The sequence below is a fragment of the Micropterus salmoides genome, unplaced genomic scaffold (assembly GCF_014851395.1).
Source record: "Micropterus salmoides isolate LMB-PRFRI ecotype aquatic unplaced genomic scaffold, ASM1485139v1 Ms_hic_scaffold_22, whole genome shotgun sequence".
Classification (NCBI taxonomy): Eukaryota; Metazoa; Chordata; class Actinopteri; order Centrarchiformes; family Centrarchidae; genus Micropterus; species Micropterus salmoides.
This window is the reverse complement of record NW_024041373.1, coordinates 8,037,551-8,055,411: the sequence shown is the minus strand read 5'-3', so window position 1 is coordinate 8,055,411 and position 17,861 is coordinate 8,037,551. Positions and strand designations below refer to the sequence as shown.

The window sequence follows — 17,861 nt, the reverse complement described above, 5'->3', positions numbered from 1 at the left end:
ACATTTTTAATTCTCTTTAAAGATGTACATTTAGGGGTTATTGTAATTGTTTGTGATGCAATTGCTATCACACTGCAGAGTGGGCTGCCTTTCTCGAACAATTAATTCTGTTAATTTCACTTTTAATTGTGATCTAAGAGAGAAAATGGCTAGGTCCACCATTTAAAGGGACCCGATAAAGTATCCTTACCAGTCAGTTGAACTAATATTTATTTATGACTCGATGGCATTGCAGAATACTAAAATATGAAATAAGATATTTAATGTATAACAAATATTCCTTCGGATAGGGCCACAGTTATCACAGAATTACTGGATTTTACTACTTTCAAAAGAAAAGCCCTACAAGAAAGACCTATCATTTGATCTTTTTTTATTATAGAAAAGTCAATATGCAAATCTTAAATGGCTAAATGATACATTTATAAACAGACACAGCCTTAATGTTACATTTCTTCTGATGATTTAACCCACGTCTATTCTTTAAATTCACAAAAAGCCACTAATGAACACAAGGTGTGGCATTATAAACAACCTATCAGAAGAAAGAAAAAAATCATTCATTATTGGGTTAAGGGGAGAAAGGATGCAACTTGCAGCCACAGCCCTATTCGTGCACAAAATGTCTATCTTTACAGAAAGACAAACTGTCTCCATAGGGCAGCTATTCCACCGTAATTGGTGTACACTGTCTTCAAAAGATGAGGTGAGAGGTACAAAGCATTGCTTGTGAAAGGAAACTCCAAAGCACATTAAAAGTGAATTACTTCTTGTGTAAAGTGTGTTCAGGGTCATTCTGGTCACGACGCGCGCACCTCTCCAAAAGCGCATACGTCTCCAAAGGCGCACTCCATACTTTTTAAAAGCCAGTCACATTGTTGAGGGGGTTCACAAGAGGTGTACATATGGCATCTGTGTTGCAATTAAATGTTTGTAAGATGTTTTCCTTTCTTGAAGAAGTTTCCTTTTTCTTTTTTTCTCTCCCGGCAGCTCTTTGCCAGACAGAAGAAGAGGAGGGGGGGCACATTGAATGGCTTCGCTGCTAGTTTGGGATGACAACAATCTGGTCAGCGAGTTGTTGGACTTTGATTGCCTCCCTCAAAACGTCCTTCAAACAAAAAGCTGCACACGAAATAAAGCCCCACCTGGTACCTCTGTTTGCTAAAATAATAATCAATAGATTCAGTTTTATAAATAAGCATAAGAGACCGTAAAGTGAAGTAGTACAGGAAGTATTAATCAGGAGCATCAGGCAGGTATCACCTGCTCTGGAGCTTGCTCAGTTTATTGTTAAATATTGTTAAATCACTTTTCGTACCAAGTCTGCTCCGATATCTGCTATTTCCACAGCAACTGGGCGCTTATGTTTGCCTATACTTTGCATAACAAGCAGGACACTACAGCACACTGATAAAAAATCAAGGAGAGAGACTGACAACTTCAAACCCACACCTGTCCATAATTTCCAAATATGGATTTGGCATCAATGATTATTTGTAAAGTGGTAATATGCAGTTTACTTTAGACTTTTCGTGCCTTTTATAACAGCGAGGCACCATCTCGTATCTCACTAGTGTATTTGTCCAGTTTATTGAAAGCATATGGTTATCAGATTGTTCCCAAAACACATATTTAGACAGAAAGTTAAGGGGAGCTTTTTGTGATCCTTTGTTGGCAATAGAAAATCATGTTTGAGCTCTGCCAAACTCCCCCTCTCCCCCTTGCCAGAGCTGAAACGTGTCTGCATATTGTTGACATATTTGACTAATCTTTAACTTCTAAAAGTAAAGATATATTATAAAAATGTTACGCGCCATTGAGTTGTGGCGATAGTGGATATGTTTTTGGAGATGTCATAGCGCACACTTATAGGCTCACATTACAGAAGAAATCCAGCTTTTATTGTTCTGACACACAAGAAGACCCTTTGTACTATCAGTTCACGCAACAGGTTTCACCGTCTCAAATACTCTTTGTTCGGTGGCCCCATGCGTAATTGTCTTTGTCAATTTACCGGAGATTTGCGCTCTAACGCATTAAGTAAATGTTTGTCCAAATATATGTGGCATTAAAAATGACATTTTTTAAATATAGATCAGAATTGGTTAAGCTAAACAGGGAGATATGTTACTTTTTAAAATAACGTTTGGAAACACTCAAGTAAGGGCCAACTTGCAGCAGCTTAATTTTATGCCAAGTTAACCAGGCTTTGCGCACAATCAAATACGCAACTGCATACTTAGCAATAAAGAACTTATTTGAAAATGATTGCGGAGATGCTGTTTTTTTTACCTCAGTTTTTTACTACTGTGGTGTACTTGAAGTTGAGTTTAGAAGCCAGTTCGCCATGTTACCATGACCACAATGTATAGCATGTGCCAATATTTTGAGTGCGTAAAATGTGGCATTAGAAGTATCCTAGAATCTCCATAGAGATTTGATAATGTCTGCAATAGCAAACTCACACTTACCATCTACACTCCCGTGCCACATCATTCTTCTAGAGGTTGGTTGTGGATGAATGTATGTGCGTAAAAAGAAGATACATATTTATATCACATAATTATATATTTCTTTAGTTTATGTCAGCAACAGCACCTTTTCATTTATGCACGGAAAACTCCAGCTCCTGCACTCCGGCTGCAATTTTAATGTCCAAAATACAGTCCAGCTTGGAGTCTGAGTGAGAATCTCTACAGTTGTGCATCAGAAACTGAAACCCAAGACAAAGCAAAGCTCCCGGTAGGGTTTTCTACGAAGACGTCTAGCGTTGGCTCAGTGAGATGCAGAAATTACTGGATGACAAACAAGATGTTAATACTACATAATGAACAGTGTGTGAACAGTTACCCCCAAAGAATCGGCTCAGAACCAGCAGCTCCCTGATTTTAATAATATTGCTTCCAGGTAGACTTTTGGGAGTTGATGGTTGATATTCGCTCTCCAGGAAATATCAAGTTTGATCTCAGTTTTTTCATTGTTAACCTGGCATACATATATGGCACTTTTCCACACACGTGTCTGATTGAAAAAAATGACAAAGAATACACAAAGAAATAGGGCACTGCGGATAATGAGAGAGGAGGGGGGTTGGGACGGAGTGGGGGGTGAAGGACGCGCTGCCTGGAAGCTGATTGGCCACTTGACAGGCGCTGTTGATTCAGGAGTCCACCATGCAAAAAGATAAGATAAAGGCCATATAAAAATAACAGAGATGCTCATCCATCCCTCACTGTCAGCTGCACATATAGTATCAGCCGCCTCCAGCTACAAGAGTGGATTTGCGAGGACGACTGGCTGTCTCTTCATCCAAGCATCACCTGTCAAGTAAGTGCAAATATATTCACCCATCTCAAATTTTTTTTATGTTATTTGATGTTTCCAGATAGTGGTTCAGTTAAAAGCTTATTCTGTCTCATTTTATCACTTAAATCTTCTAAAGAATTAAAAACCTGAATGTACAAAAGTGAACTCATTCTATAAAAAAAAAAGACAGACGTTTAGGATGACTCTTTAAAACATTGTTCCCTTGTCTTGGAAAACAGTGATACATGCTCTTTTGCTTTTGTGGCTATGCATCAGAGTTTTGATTACATTTAACCTTAAATTGCACAGGATGTCTCCTAAATTACGGTGCGCCCCCAATGACCTGCACACATCCAGAGAGGCAGGGACGCTCAGCCGGTTTTCTGTTCGCAGCCCAATGAAGGAAGCTGGAGACACTTCAGATGACTCCGGTGAAAATTTGCCTCGAAAACCACTGACTATTATCAGAGGGGAAGCCTTCTCAATGGAAAATCTAAAACACAAAACCAGACGTGAGAAGTGTGGACAGCGGGGCAGGCGCAGGATGAAGGCAAACGACAGGGAGCGCCACCGGATGCACAACCTGAACTCCGCTCTGGACGCGCTGAGGAGCATCCTGCCGGCACTGCCCGAAGACGCGAAGCTGACAAAAATCGAAACTCTGCGCTTTGCCCACAACTACATCTGGGCTCTGACCGAGACTCTGCGCATGGCCGACCAACACGGACACACGCCGGATTACGTACCTGTGGGATCTGATCTCAGCAGCCCAGCGAGTGTTCTGTCTGCGGAGTGGGACTCGGCATCACCTGCAGAGTCTGGTTATATGACCTCAGCTGACTTTGACCCAAGAAACTGTTACACACGCGCTCATGAAATGAACTGTAAGATTTTATCAAGCGGCCAATCCAGTGTTATCCCCGTTACCATTTATTTCAAGTCATTCTGTGGTGAAAGTGATCTCAAAAACACTTGGCACCGTTGACTTTTCTTGACTTCCATCTTTTTGTGAGGAACTCGCAATGGCTGCCCATAACTCACAGAAAACACAAAAGTGCTGCCGCTCTCTATGAGGTGAAAAACTTTTAGTCATGTTGCACCTTCAGACGCAGTGATCAGTGATGTCAGAGCAGGTGTCATCGATTGGGATCCTAATTTGCCATGAAACACACGTGCCCATACAGAGCAGAGCAGCATTTTCTGCCTTCAGTGTAAATATATTCTTTAGAAGCACTTAAACAGAGTCACAAAACTGAATCTGTTCAAAATGACTGCTTAAGAGGTACTTTCGAAACTTCTTTGTTTTAGAAAATGATTTCATGACTACTGTTTCACTCTGTTTTTGCAAAGCAATGTTAAACAGTTTTGATGAAAGACCATGAAGCACAATCAATGATTTAGGAAAACAGAACTGGTTCAAAGATAACATTTATTTGGTAGAGATATTCAAATGTGGTTTTGCTGCATAAAAGCAAGTCTATTTATTTAATAAAACTGTAGAAAACGTGTCCCTTGGAGGGAAAAGTTGTCCGGCTTACCATTGTTTCCATAATTCAAAAGAACGTAATCAACATACAAAGACAAATACTACTTAAACTAACTGACCATCATTCAATGCAATGGAAACAGAATTTTATGGAGGGAAAAAAATGAATGCCGTCATTTTAAGAGTATTCATCACTTTTCCTTTCGTAGAAGCCAAAGTTAATGTGCAAATAAACACTTTCAAAGATGTGGTTCTTTACTGTCCTGAAGCATAATGCAAGAGAAGACCATTTTAAAGTCTTAGGAGTAGCGAGCTAAATGTTGCGATGTCTTGGATTATGTCGTGGTGTCCCATTGTGGCGTGCAGTCCGAGGCGGAGCTCAGTGAGCGCTCTACTTAGGGAAGACAGTGACCACGTCGTAGCCCTCAGGCGGAGTCACTCGCTCGCGTGCGTGCTTCTCACAATAAATCTGGTCCTCCACAAAGAAATGTCCCTTCTGTTTTAGGTTGATGTCGCAGTCTGTACAGGTGTAGCACTCGGGGTGACGGAACTTGTCCCTCAGCTTTACCACCATCCCCCTGAAGATAAAAAGATCACATTAAACTTGATTAACACAAAATTCATGAACTGGATTTAAATGATTTTGATTGGTTTTCGATGGTATGTGAGCTGTGAACAGTTAGGAACTACACGGCTAAAAATATTTGGACACCTGAACATTACATCCATGTGTCATTGGTAAACTCATTCCAAAAAGACTGGACATCCACCTGCTGCCATTACAGCCTCCACTCTTCTGGGAAGTTTTTCAACAAAAATGTCTGAACCTGGCCGCAGGGATTTACTCCCATTCAGCCATAAGAGCATTAGTGAGGCCCAACACTGAATATATAAATAAGTCATAACCTAAACCACGGCTGATATACAATATTTTTCTTGCTACATCAGGTGCTTCATGCCATTGATGCAAACAGTTCAAGATGCAGAAACAAAGTTAATTTTCATACGTTTCAAAAATGGCACAAACTCTACAAAGAATGAAATGATCGTCACAAGAAACTAACAGTTTTTTAGGGATCCTGATCTAAAACAGAAAACTCCACTCAAATGTAAAACATGTATAGAATATGTTTTGGGTGAAATCCATGAATATGAGCTAACTGAAAGGCAACAGCAGCAACAGGACTTCAGGAAAACAGGTGACACAATTGTCCTGTGGTCTTAACTAAATTCAGCCACAAGGTGGAGACAAACTCCAAACAGAGACAACAACACTGGGGCCCATAATAACATTGGGGCCATTATTGGCTCTGGTGCACTTCCTCAGAGCTGTAAAACAGTATTGAGGAATCATAAAATACTTACACAATCCCGGATCCACATTTGTCACAGGTGGGTAACTTGTCTATGTTCCCCACTGATGACCCAATCTTTGTTGAAGGTGCTTTCACACTCCTGAATCCTGACGGTTTATCAGAGTCGCCTATAAACATCAAACAGAGATAAACAATCTTAACACGCTTTCTGAGGTTCCACTGGTTGTACACACATCTATAGTATTTCTCGTCATTGGAACTTTGTCATTTTAAGCAATAAGTAACCAGGAATGAAACCAAAGAAACAGAAAAAACAAATATATCTGTTTTCTAATTAAAACTGAAAGTGTGTGCCCCAAAGTCATACACTGTAAAAGAGAAATTCTTGATTACCTTTGAGGAAGCTGTGAGTAATAACCAGGATTCGTACCTGTCTCAAGAATCTCCTGAAGCACTTTGAATGAAGCAGATTGTCGAGGAGGCTCATCAGACTCTTGGTTCTCCTGTAGCATCTTGTAAACCTCTGAATCTGCCACTACAGGCGGCCGCTTGCCTGTCTGCGATGGATCTGACGGAGCTCTACAAAGCAAGTTTGTACATTTCAATATGTCCGCAGGAGTCACAGGATGCATAAATGTCAAAACCTTCTCAGGTGACAACAACTTTTGTTTTTATCATCCCTGATGTTGAGACATTGACAGCGTTTCAAGTCCAAGAGAAGCAAACAGAGATGTAGAAGCAAGGACGGTGAGAAAGCAGATTTCTCTTCTTTACTGTGTATACACAGCGTGAAGCAATGGAGCTGTAGCCTTTATACTGGATTGTTCTGTTATTAATTGATCACAAAATACCTGGCAATATTAGCAATAAATATAAAGCAGTGGTAAGTATAAGCAGTGGAGCACCTTTTGTTCGGTCTATGCATGCATGTAATAATTAATAATAAGAAAGCTGCCACCACAGTTCTGTGGGAAACACTGCACTTGTCTTGGTCTCAGACACCTTCATTGTTGACTAAAAATAAAATTGCTTCTGTTTAGAAGGATCCAAATTACTAACGTTGATTTGTACCCAGCATTTTGGGAGCTAGCCTAAATCTTGCAAGCTCAATTTTTGCTAAGAGAACTAATCATAAATCTACTGGGAGTGTTGTTCTATCAATGAAATAATTGATTCTTAGATGCACTGCGTTGCTTTCTTTTAAAATTAAACATCGGTACTCTTTGTTACTCTGGTTAAAGTTTTAATGGTGCTTTTTGAATCAAATGTTCTTCCTGAAGGAGTATGTACAATAAAAATGTGTGTTAAACATAAAACGTACTAATAAATTATGTTGTGTAATGAACCGTGAAAACATGAGTAGTACCCAACAACAAGTGTGCTATATGTATTATTAAGCCAAAGCGTGTAAACAATCTGATTTAAAGGTGATGTATAAAAATGGTATGTATTCATATATTTTATATTACACTATCGATATACAGTATATGTTGATATAGTACATTTTCTGGAAACTCCGTGCATAAACTGCTGGCCCTGCTGTGTGAGTGCTACCCACACTTTACAACTGACACCTTACACACGTTTTCATGATGGATACAGATAATTATGCCATTGTTAATATGGTCATACAGAGACACTATTCACTGAACTCAAAATAGGAAATCTGTTCAGAATAACTGGGTCAAGTTTTGGTCCATAGTTGGTGACAACGCCCCAAACCCAAGCCAACCCAATTCCTGTAGAGCCCTGTCAGACCAAAGTCACCAAAGGACACCGTCTGGGCTGCCTTTGTGAGGCAATATATTACTCATCTAACATTTAAATATTATTATAAAAAAATATCTATTATTTTTTATTATTAAAAAAACAATAATCAAACATAAAATATTGTCAGTATTAGATATTGATGAGGTGAGTCAAAATTATTATTTGATTGACCCAGCTCCAACCTCTCTGCAATCGAACTTCCACAGAGACCCTTTTAAACTCAAGCAATGCTTTTACAGCTTTGGCAAAGGACATCAATGGTAATGCATTTGCTTTGGGTTCTGCGTTGACTAAATCATGACCCCCTTGGGCTCCAGTCTCAATTTGGACGGGGCTAAAGTGGTGTCATCTCAGACTTATCTTACTTGTTGTTGGGCTCATTAACAGCAGCCATGGTTTGAACTTCGTCCACAGCGGAGTTGAAGCTCTTGATGTTCTCTGAAGAGTAGAGACCAGAGGGGTTGTTGTACTGGTTGGTCACAACTTTGGGGCCAAAACCAGAAAACGGCAGGGCGCTCCTGTTGTGGGTCGAGCCTATGGGTTTCACCTCCTGCAAAATTGTGAGGAACCAAGCAACAGGTGGTGAGTGCACGTATCAGATTTTTGTGAAAGAACTGGCACTCTGTCTGAATCATGCATAACCTCTTAGTTATGAAATGGTTGTCACAACTTTTGAAGCCTTCAGATGAACTCATCTTATTTTCAAATCAAATTCTTTACACACTTGCACAAACATGCAGTCAACATTGTGATATTATTAACATTACTCAATATTTGAAAACACCCAACCTCTAGCATTTTCAACGATGAATTCAATAATGTTGCAACTGCAGACTTTAAAAAACTGTGGCTTGGTAAACTGTTCAACTGAAAACATCAAAACAGACTAATTTGCTTCTTTAACTGCTGCTCCTAGTTTGACTCAAAGTCACACATAATTTAGCAGGATAATGTATGACTGTAGATTATGCCTTAATTATAGCTAAACCTAACGGCCTTGAAAGACAAACACATCATGTCGCTGGCATGCCATCAAAGTGGGCACATAAATACCACCAAATGTAGCTCATGCTTCACAGTGGGAACACGGAAATGCCTCAAAATATAGCTCATGCTTCAAGCATCAGTCATTTAAATTGCAGAATACCCCAGAGTCTCTGCGAGCAAGTAAACTTACACAAAGAAACTGAACACACAACTGTAGCACTGAGCGATGTTATAATAGCCTAAAAGGTATGAAGCAATGGTTTAAAATAATAAAACAGTGAAGCGAAATCAAAGTGACAGACGCCACACAAGCGCTTGAAACGTGTGTGGGTGAGAAAAATGCACATCTGTGACTTGTGAAACACACAGAGGTTGGGACACATCACACCGTTTCCTACATGAATTCACACTTTGGCCTCAACTTTCCACTCAGCGGGCAGGAACTGAGGCTTGCGTCAGAGCTTGGCTGATAAATTACCGTCTCCTAGGAAACCTCCTGTTGGGAAGTAAACAATGACTTCATCGTTGGCAGTATTAAACAAAGAAAAAAAAAAGAAAAATAGACCATAAGCCTTTGTGGGGGCGTAGTGGGAAAGGAACTTGCAGGCTTCCAGAAACTGTATGGCTACCTGTGAATGGGATTTCCCGATTTCAAATCTAAATGAGGGGGGAGTCATTTTAAACATCCAGCTTTGATACTGAGACAGCAGACACACACCCGTGGCTCTGATGCAAGATTCATCTTGTACGGATGTGTCCTCCCTTCCTCAGATGAAAGCGGTGACCATAATTTAGTTTCTGACCTGCAGGACAGAGGAGGGACAAGAAGACTTCATAAATATTGTTGCTAAAATCCTGAAAGCACAAAATAAAAATGGTAAACATATTGGGTTTTTCCCCTTTCACAATTTTTCCTGCATAGCTGCACATGAAAATGATATTGTATCTCTATACCTTGCAGGTATATTCATTTGTTTACCCCACCCTGCTTTCAATACATTCCCTCTTAACTTCAACAAACATATTTGCTTCAAGCTGCTTGTTGTCCATTTCAACATCCACACTGCTTGAGATCATCCGCTGCCACAAAGGTATGATGTAATGCACCGACAGGACACAGAATTACAACACACACACACACTTCTCGAACAAAAGGTTTCAGTGAAAGAAAAGACAGACTCGCCTTTAAAAATCATTTCATACACATAACGTCACTCCCCAAAACACCTGGATTGTGGCTGAGCTGTCTCCTATTACTCAGTGTTTTTCAGGCCCACGGCTATGCAGATCAAGACTGCTGCATGTTGCTACATCCTACCTGTCTATGGAGAGCACCATCTCCTCTATGCACCCCTTGATCTTGTTCTGAGCTTCCAAGTGAGTCATGTTCTCTGTCGGTTCTCCGTCGATAGCCAAGATCATGTCTCCGATACTTAGGTTGGCCTGGGCGGCTTTACTCCCAGGGGTGACCTACAACACAGGAAACATAATTGATAAAAAATAAAATATAAAACAGCAACCTTTTGGACTGTACATACTACACATTTTTAAGATTTATTAAGAGCCTGCAGAGTAGGGCTGGAAGTAATGATCATTTACATTGTTGATTAATCTGTCACTTGTTTTCTCAATTAATTGACAGATTGGCCTATAAAATGTCAGAAAATGCCCAAAAGGACATCCTCAAATGTCTTGTTTTGTCCACAACTCAAAAGATATTCGGTTTACTGTCATATAGGAGCAAAGAAACCAGAAAACATTCACATTTAAGAAGCTGGAATTTTGACTTCTTAAAAAATGACTCATACCAAATATTTGATTATCAAAATAGTTTGTGATTAACTTAATAGTTGACAACTAATCGATTACTTGTTGCAGCTCCACTGCAGAGGCAAAGCTCTCTGCTGGAATCAAATATAAATATGTAGGCTGTACTTTCAGCAAGATTCTTTCAAAAAATAACCACATAGGTATAAAATTACTTGGAATGTGGGAAACACAGTATGTAAGCAAGATATAATCTTACAGTCTTTTCTGATCTGCTTAATTCTGCTGGCATATTGTTTAACTTTGACCTTCACACACCTTTCATTATTTACAGTCAGCACAAGGAAAGCCACTTGCAGAGAGGTGTTTCAGGCTGAGGGCCGCTCCATGGTAGACACTTTATAAGAAGATAAAGGTTTGAAGCAGAGAGAGAGACTCTGGCACGGTCTAGGAATTCCTAATCACTTTTCCACGGGTGGGGTGGACATACCACTGCCACAACATTTACAACAGGAACAGGAGCCTCAACTCAGCCAAAGTACACAGAGGAGAGTCATATTCTGTTTCATTACTGTTACACTGCAAAGCACGTAATAATAAGGCTTTGCATTTATGTATAGCATGCTGTTACAAAGCAACAGAATGTGCTTCAAAAGCTGTCAGCTAACTCAAATAGTTGCTTAGGATTTCATCGACACTCAGGGATGACTAAATAACAGTAAATTACAGTTTGGATTTTCGCCTTCTATGTTACGTTATGCTTTTAATTTGAAGTTAGGACGCAGAGAGATAACGTTAGGACAGTGTGGTATATTTCGGGAAAGTTTTGTTAAACCTGTAACGTTACACTAAAGTTTACAGTTACATTAAAAAAAACACACATTAAAACACAGAGGAGTGAACCACTGGACAAAAAGTTAGCAGAAAGTACAAGAAACCCAAAAACAACATCCAATACTGATAACGACAAGTTAGCTGACGCTAGCTACATTAGAGATATCTGTGTAGCCTGTGAAGTTAGCCTTCTGTTAAAACTAGCTCACGTTAACTAGGTTTCTACCAGCCGGTCTCTCAGTAAAGTAGAGAGGAAACAACGAGAGGTGCAGGTTTTGTCGGGACAAGCCCAAGTGTGGTTACACTGAGTTACAATGCAGCAGCTAACACAAAACATAAACTTACCCGGGAAATAGTCAGTGGCTGCTCGAAGTCCTTTCCCCCAACCAGCCTGAACCCCCAGGGTCCAGGGCCCTGCACGACCACCCGGAGAGGCATAACAAAATGTTTTTTTATTTTTAAACCAGGGTCGACTGTTAATGTGCTTAAAGATCTGGCTCAGACCACCAACTCTCTTCCTACTGCATATGACATGTGCAGTGGTCGATAGTCAAAAGTCCCTGCCTGGCTCCAGCTCCGCAGCATTAGAGGAGGGGGAGGACCCTCAGGTTACAGTTGGACGAATAGATTTTGAAGTTTCCACGCTGATGAGTAGAGCACAAAGATCGTGTATTGTGAAAATGGATCACTCCGTAATGTGTGTGGGGGAAGCTGACCAAGCTTCCAGGGATGGGGAAAGATGTTGTCATGGTCACAGTCAGAAATTGGCGTACTTTAATAAAATATATTTTTCTTAAAAGACCAAAATCAACAAATCTAGGCTACTTATAGGCTAAGGTCCAATAAAGCTGTGCCAAAAATAATAAAACATATACTGTATCAGTTACACTGGGTGACATCCATCCATCCATCTTCAAGAGCTTCCACCAGCCACCCTCCTGAGAAAACCCATTTCGGCCGCTTGTAACTGCATGATCTAGGTCTTTCGGTCATGACCCAGCCTTCATGACCATAGGTGAGGGTAGGAACGAAAACTGAACAGTAGATCACTGCGTGACATGTTCCCTCAATACAATAAACATAGGAACTGTAGTTTGTTTTGTTTTTTGAGTCAGTCTCACATGAATTGTCCTGCTGCTGTAAATATGCATCTAATGTGTATCAATCTGCAAAAGAGTCCCCAACAAATCCACTATTTACCACTGAGTACCACTTGCTAAAAACTGCAGTACCCAGCTGAATCAGGAAATGTTTGCTCCTTTTGAAGAAACAGCAAGAATACACGTGTGCCCCATATTAAAGATTGACATCTTCAGTTGGAGTGAATAGATTTGGCGCTGATGCCACAGACAGGATAGGGAAGTCAGACAGTGAGAGACAAACCATTGCATTGTTGGTGTTGGTCTTGGGATTTGTTGACAATACGAGAAAGATAGGATGACATCAGACTTATCCTTTAAACGGAGAATAAAATCTAGCCTAAGCATCACACACACATTTAAAAAGTTACTCACAATGTTATGTTTGTTGTGTTCTGATTAGGAAAATAACAGAAGTAGAGTAAATGCAATATTCCCCTCCACTCTGTTCATTCTTGTTGTGAATTTGATACTACCAATTTTTAAACCTGACTGAAACCAGCAAGCTAAACAAAGACATGACTCTCATTGAATTACAGCAAAAAATACCAACTATTCAAAACAAGTAAAATAATTAAAGTGAATCCTGCTTTCACTTTTTTTTCAATTTAAAAGCTTTTATTTAATATCTTTTACATTCAGCTCAAATGCTTTTAATAAATGGCCTCAGATGGCCATATGGAGTTAACTTTTCGCCTAAAGGAAAACGCTTTCAAAGCAGAGCAGAGTGATCCCTCTTTATGTTTTTCTCCTCTCAGCTGAGCGCCTTTGTTTGTTTTAGGGATGTCGGCCTACCGGTACGTCACCAGTTAATATGCAAGCTTACCATTTATGGTAGAGCTAAATCCCAGGATGTGGAATGTGCCGCTCCCAAAACGTGAATTCCTGCTTAGCCTAGAGGTTCTCTGCTGAAAGTGAAGAGAAAAAGCCCCAGGCAGACTGACGGAATGAAACACGTCCTTTCTTGTGGGTTTTACTTAACAGACCTTAAAGTATGCCAGTGGAGTCAATGTAGTGAAGTGAAAAGTAGGCCTACATCAGCTCCTGGCTGTTAACGCCGTAAAAATACATCTGTCAACATTGGGATTGTAGGCCTACATATGAGCATAGATGCCTATACCATAATTATTTATGTAAACTCACTAACATTACAGAAGTCATTATCTCACATTTATTACTATTTTATTTCACCTATGTAGTATTCATTTCAATAGCTGTCCAGGGTGTAGGCTTAATTGTGTGCTACATTATAAAGAAAAGATAATTAGATAACAATGGGCACTTCACCAACCCAGAGACCAACAGCTCCACCTTTGGCTCACATACATTTGCACCACTCATGATTACACAGCCACAGAGAATGTGCTGCAAGACTTTACTGTATTAACTAACATGCCAAATGACCTTATAAGTTATAAAAATTCACATCTGTTTCTGCTATCATTAAGGAAATCAAAACAGGTAATACGCCAAATGGTTTAAATGGTTTATTAAATATTGCATAATACCGAAGTCACAGCAGTGTATAGTATCTTTATTTTTAATATTGTCAATGTAACAGCACTGCAAATTGAAGCAAACAAACCGAACCTGTTGCAGGTTGTGTGTCTCATCAAACTAGTCCATTCTTATGATTAATAATCATTAAGTTAAAGCATCGTGTCACACTTTAAGGTACTTGCACAGTAACTGACAAGTTCTTAGAAAATGTTCTCCCATCACAGAGACTAGGACTAATGGGGAAAACCATGTTTACATTAAATATGGATACATTTCAGTGAAACTCCCCCCCCAAAAAATTACATGAAAATGAGGCACAATTTTGCATCTAACATAAGGCATTATGATCCTCACAAATGGCAGCGTAATGTTCATATGCGTCAAACTTCCTGTGCTCGGTAATGCTCCACTCTGTGCTTTGCCAAAAATCCTTCAGGTAAATAAACCACTGCAAGTGACGGAGGGCTCAATCTGATGCTCCCATCGCTCGCAGTCTATTTTTTATTTTACATATTTACAACCCTTCTTGTGCCATGCTGCTCAATAGTCTGCATGTTCATTCAAGATGAAAATTATTTTATTTATTTTTACATATTATGTGTGCATCGCGCCACATTCATACATTCATACATTCTGTGATGTTTTATGGACCACAATAAAAATCTAGAGTGAGTTGTTATGACTAAATGAGTGATTGTTTATTTGTCCATCATGTGTGTTTGAGACGGAGCGAAGCTCTCTCCTTTTGTTCGGTCAGGGAAGAAAACAATCCTACAGGTCAACAGACTCCCAAACCTATCAGCACAGTCGTGGGGAGCTGGAGTTACACAGGAAAAAAAATGTTTAGCCAGCAGTGGAGAGAAAAACATGCTTCTGTGGTGTAACAAAATACCTGAAGATTATATCAGTGCTATACAGGCAAACCCATAATGCAGTGTATTGTATTGAGAAAACATTCCCTTGCTGATGTTGGCAAAACTGTCAGTGGCGATCTGCACGAGAAGACACACCTGATTTTGTTCCAACAGCAAACGTCAGAGACAATGACACTGATTGCTACTGAATTTTGGTAAATAATTGTACTTCATCAATGATTAAAACTTCATATAACATTTATGTGGTAGCCACATACAGCTTCAAATCATTAGGTCAATGTTTATCATCATTGCACAACTGTAGCTAACAAACTCAGATGCAAAAACAAACAAATATACAGTAAACACACTCTTTTAGATCTAGTGAGAGTTACTGTTTTATCTTCTAATACTTCACATTATGTTTCAGATTTTTTTTTGCACAATCATAAAGAGTTAACTAAAAGGCAGGTCCACTGATAGTCTGGCACCATTTGATAAGATATGTGGGGATTGGGAAAAGGCTTCCAGCTTCTTGGGGCATCAGATAGCTCGCCACGTCAATCCTCCTGGCAAAACTAAACTGACTTTAAAATACTTCTTTAGCGGTTGCCCTACAAACTGCATCCATCTGCTAGTCCGAGCAGGCCATAACAAGCACTAAGAATTATTTGCTATTTTGATTTGACAGCTATGCTAAGGACTGGTGAGCACAGTGCAGCAGTTGATGACAACGAGGAATTTGATGAAAACACAAGCAAAGAAAAATAATAGCTATCATCTTCCAATCTGTGCATGTTGAGGATCTATACTGACATGCGGCGTTGGATCTGCTGGAGATGTGGAAACTCTGTACTCGCAGGACAACAGCTGCGTTGATAGCAGAATTCACAGCCATCTTCCATCAGCAGACTGGTAACCCTGTCATCACTTGTGTTTTCTTTAAGCTATAGGTGGTAAATATTGAGGCGTGTGTTTAGTGTTTCATGCTCTGATTTGATTTGTCAGTCTCTTCTTTTACATTGCATGCAGTACTAATGCTGACCTTATTATTTCAATCACTCCACTAACTGTATTACCTAAGTTGTCATCATTACATATGAAAATATGTAGCCATATTTTGGAAGGCCTCTTAATGTTTTCTGTACACATTTACATGGCTAAAACATACAATCCTGTCAGTAAGGGCAGGGTTAAAATCTCAATATGCTCTTAAAAATCAGTATTAATATTTCCTAAGACACCTTGTTGGCTTTACTTAAAATATTAAATAGCTTTTTGTGTCATCACTGATTAATTTACTATTATCTTGTTAGGTGGGATCTCCCTAAAAGTCCAAACAGGAAGTTAAGTGCTACCACGCCTGTCCTGTGGTTGCGCTGGAGCCAGGCGTCTACCACCAGCTACCTTACATCCATCAGCAAACAAAGTTTACTTTTACTTTGACAGAAGATGTCTAAAAAGGACATACAAATGGTTTCTGAAAATATAGAATGTGCATATACACAGTTTCTCCTCACTTTTATCAGACATGCAACACAGTCCATGTGCCCTCTATGTGTTTACATGTGGTAGGTGAGAAAAAGGGAAGCTAACAGCACACATTTTAGTGTTTAGCGTCATGCACATGACTGTGTAATCACAACCTCTGGATTTAAAATGAAGGCAATACTGAACCGGTATCTAAATCTTTTGGGTTACACTGAGTTGAATGCTGTCATGTTCTTCAAAAGTAGCCAATACTGATTTTTATGATGATTCAGACAAAGTAACAGAAAATAAAACAGGTATGTTAGACCTGTTTGTAAAAGAGCTTCATATAAGGCTCATTTTCCCAACTCTAAACTGAGGAAAATTGTCTGTTGGACGGAGTCCAAGAATGAACCACCACATTTCATACATGTGTGGTATGTTGATCCAAACACCTGAAGGTTTTCTTTTAGAAGCAACGTCTAAGGGACTGAAAATGTCTTTGAATCATGAGAAGCATGCTTTGCATCATACTTAGATAATCGTGATAATCACCTCTGGTCCTGAAAGATAGCTCGTGACAAACAGCTCGAACCCCACATCACATAAAAATACATTCTGAATCCCGTCAAAATCCAGTTCAGGTAATAAAATCCACTCTTCGATCCATACACTGCTCTGCTGCCGGCCTCCAGACTGAGGTGCTACGTAAACACTTGTGTACTGTAAATTACATTGACAAAATTAAGCTATTATCTGTACAATAAAAGCTAGTTAGTGGTAGACTTTCACAGAGAAATTCCACATGTGAAGATGGACGAATTCTGTCAAAAAGTGTGTAGAATATGGTCAAGGTGGACACCATACTGAGGTTTGGGCAGTGAGCTGTCTCCATCTCCGCCACATGCAGTTTGACATACCTCAGGACGAACGATCACTTTCCCAGACAAAATGGATTTGCCTGGCTAAATGACTATGCTAACCAACAGCCATGCGCGATAGTAATGACTTCCCAAGCTTGACAGGCAACCATGTGTTACAGCCAGATTAGATATCTTTACAGTTTCACCTCCTTCACGTAATTCCCAGGGAAAGTCCCAAACTGTTTTGTCCTCTTTGAGGTACCTTTAGAGAAAAAGAAAGAGAAAAATGGATCAGGGAAAATTCACTAAAAGTATTCTTTCTCAGATTACAGGCTAAAATGACCTTTAAAATCAAGTGCAAGGCAAGTGAATATCTACAAAGCACTCAATCATCCGCTGTCATACTTTAGAAACCGTATATGGAAGGATGTGACACAGTGAAAATGACTCTACTTCTCCAAGAGCACTGAGCATGCACATTGCACAGTCCTTTGCTGTCATTCTGCAGAAACCCTATATGGATTAATGTGACACAGTGAGTGTGACTGCACCTCTGAGGAATCTATCCC

At 39.7% G+C, this 17,861-nt stretch overlaps 3 protein-coding genes across 7 annotated transcripts in view; 1 reads left to right on the top strand and 2 right to left on the bottom strand.

Annotated features, from left to right (window-relative positions):
- The first annotated feature begins 3,395 nt into the window (after positions 1 to 3,395).
- Positions 3,396 to 4,812, top strand: neurog3 (neurogenin 3). Its single transcript, XM_038738011.1, has one exon. The coding sequence runs from the start codon at positions 3,617 to 3,619 to the stop codon at positions 4,289 to 4,291; it is 675 nt and encodes a 224-aa protein (XP_038593939.1). The 5' UTR covers positions 3,396 to 3,616; the 3' UTR covers positions 4,292 to 4,812.
- pdlim1 (PDZ and LIM domain 1 (elfin)) lies at positions 4,719 to 12,039 on the bottom strand. Its single transcript, XM_038738010.1, has 7 exons — positions 11,812 to 12,039; positions 10,184 to 10,335; positions 9,584 to 9,668; positions 8,244 to 8,428; positions 6,539 to 6,687; positions 6,158 to 6,275; positions 4,719 to 5,370 (listed from the first exon to the last, which is right to left on the bottom strand). Exons 1-7 carry the CDS (start codon positions 11,902 to 11,904, stop codon positions 5,184 to 5,186), a joined length of 969 nt encoding a protein of 322 aa, XP_038593938.1. The 5' UTR covers positions 11,905 to 12,039; the 3' UTR covers positions 4,719 to 5,183.
- Positions 12,040 to 14,077: 2,038 nt separating this feature from the next.
- Positions 14,078 to 17,861, bottom strand: part of LOC119916947 (sorbin and SH3 domain-containing protein 1) — a 41,556-nt gene continuing 37,772 nt past the window's right edge. For all 5 annotated transcript variants that reach the window (XM_038736944.1, XM_038736941.1, XM_038736940.1 and 2 more), the window contains one exon: positions 14,078 to 17,554. In XM_038736944.1, the coding sequence (XP_038592872.1) occupies positions 17,487 to 17,554 (68 nt within the window). In that variant the 3' untranslated portion in view covers positions 14,078 to 17,486. The remainder of the gene's footprint in view (positions 17,555 to 17,861) is intronic.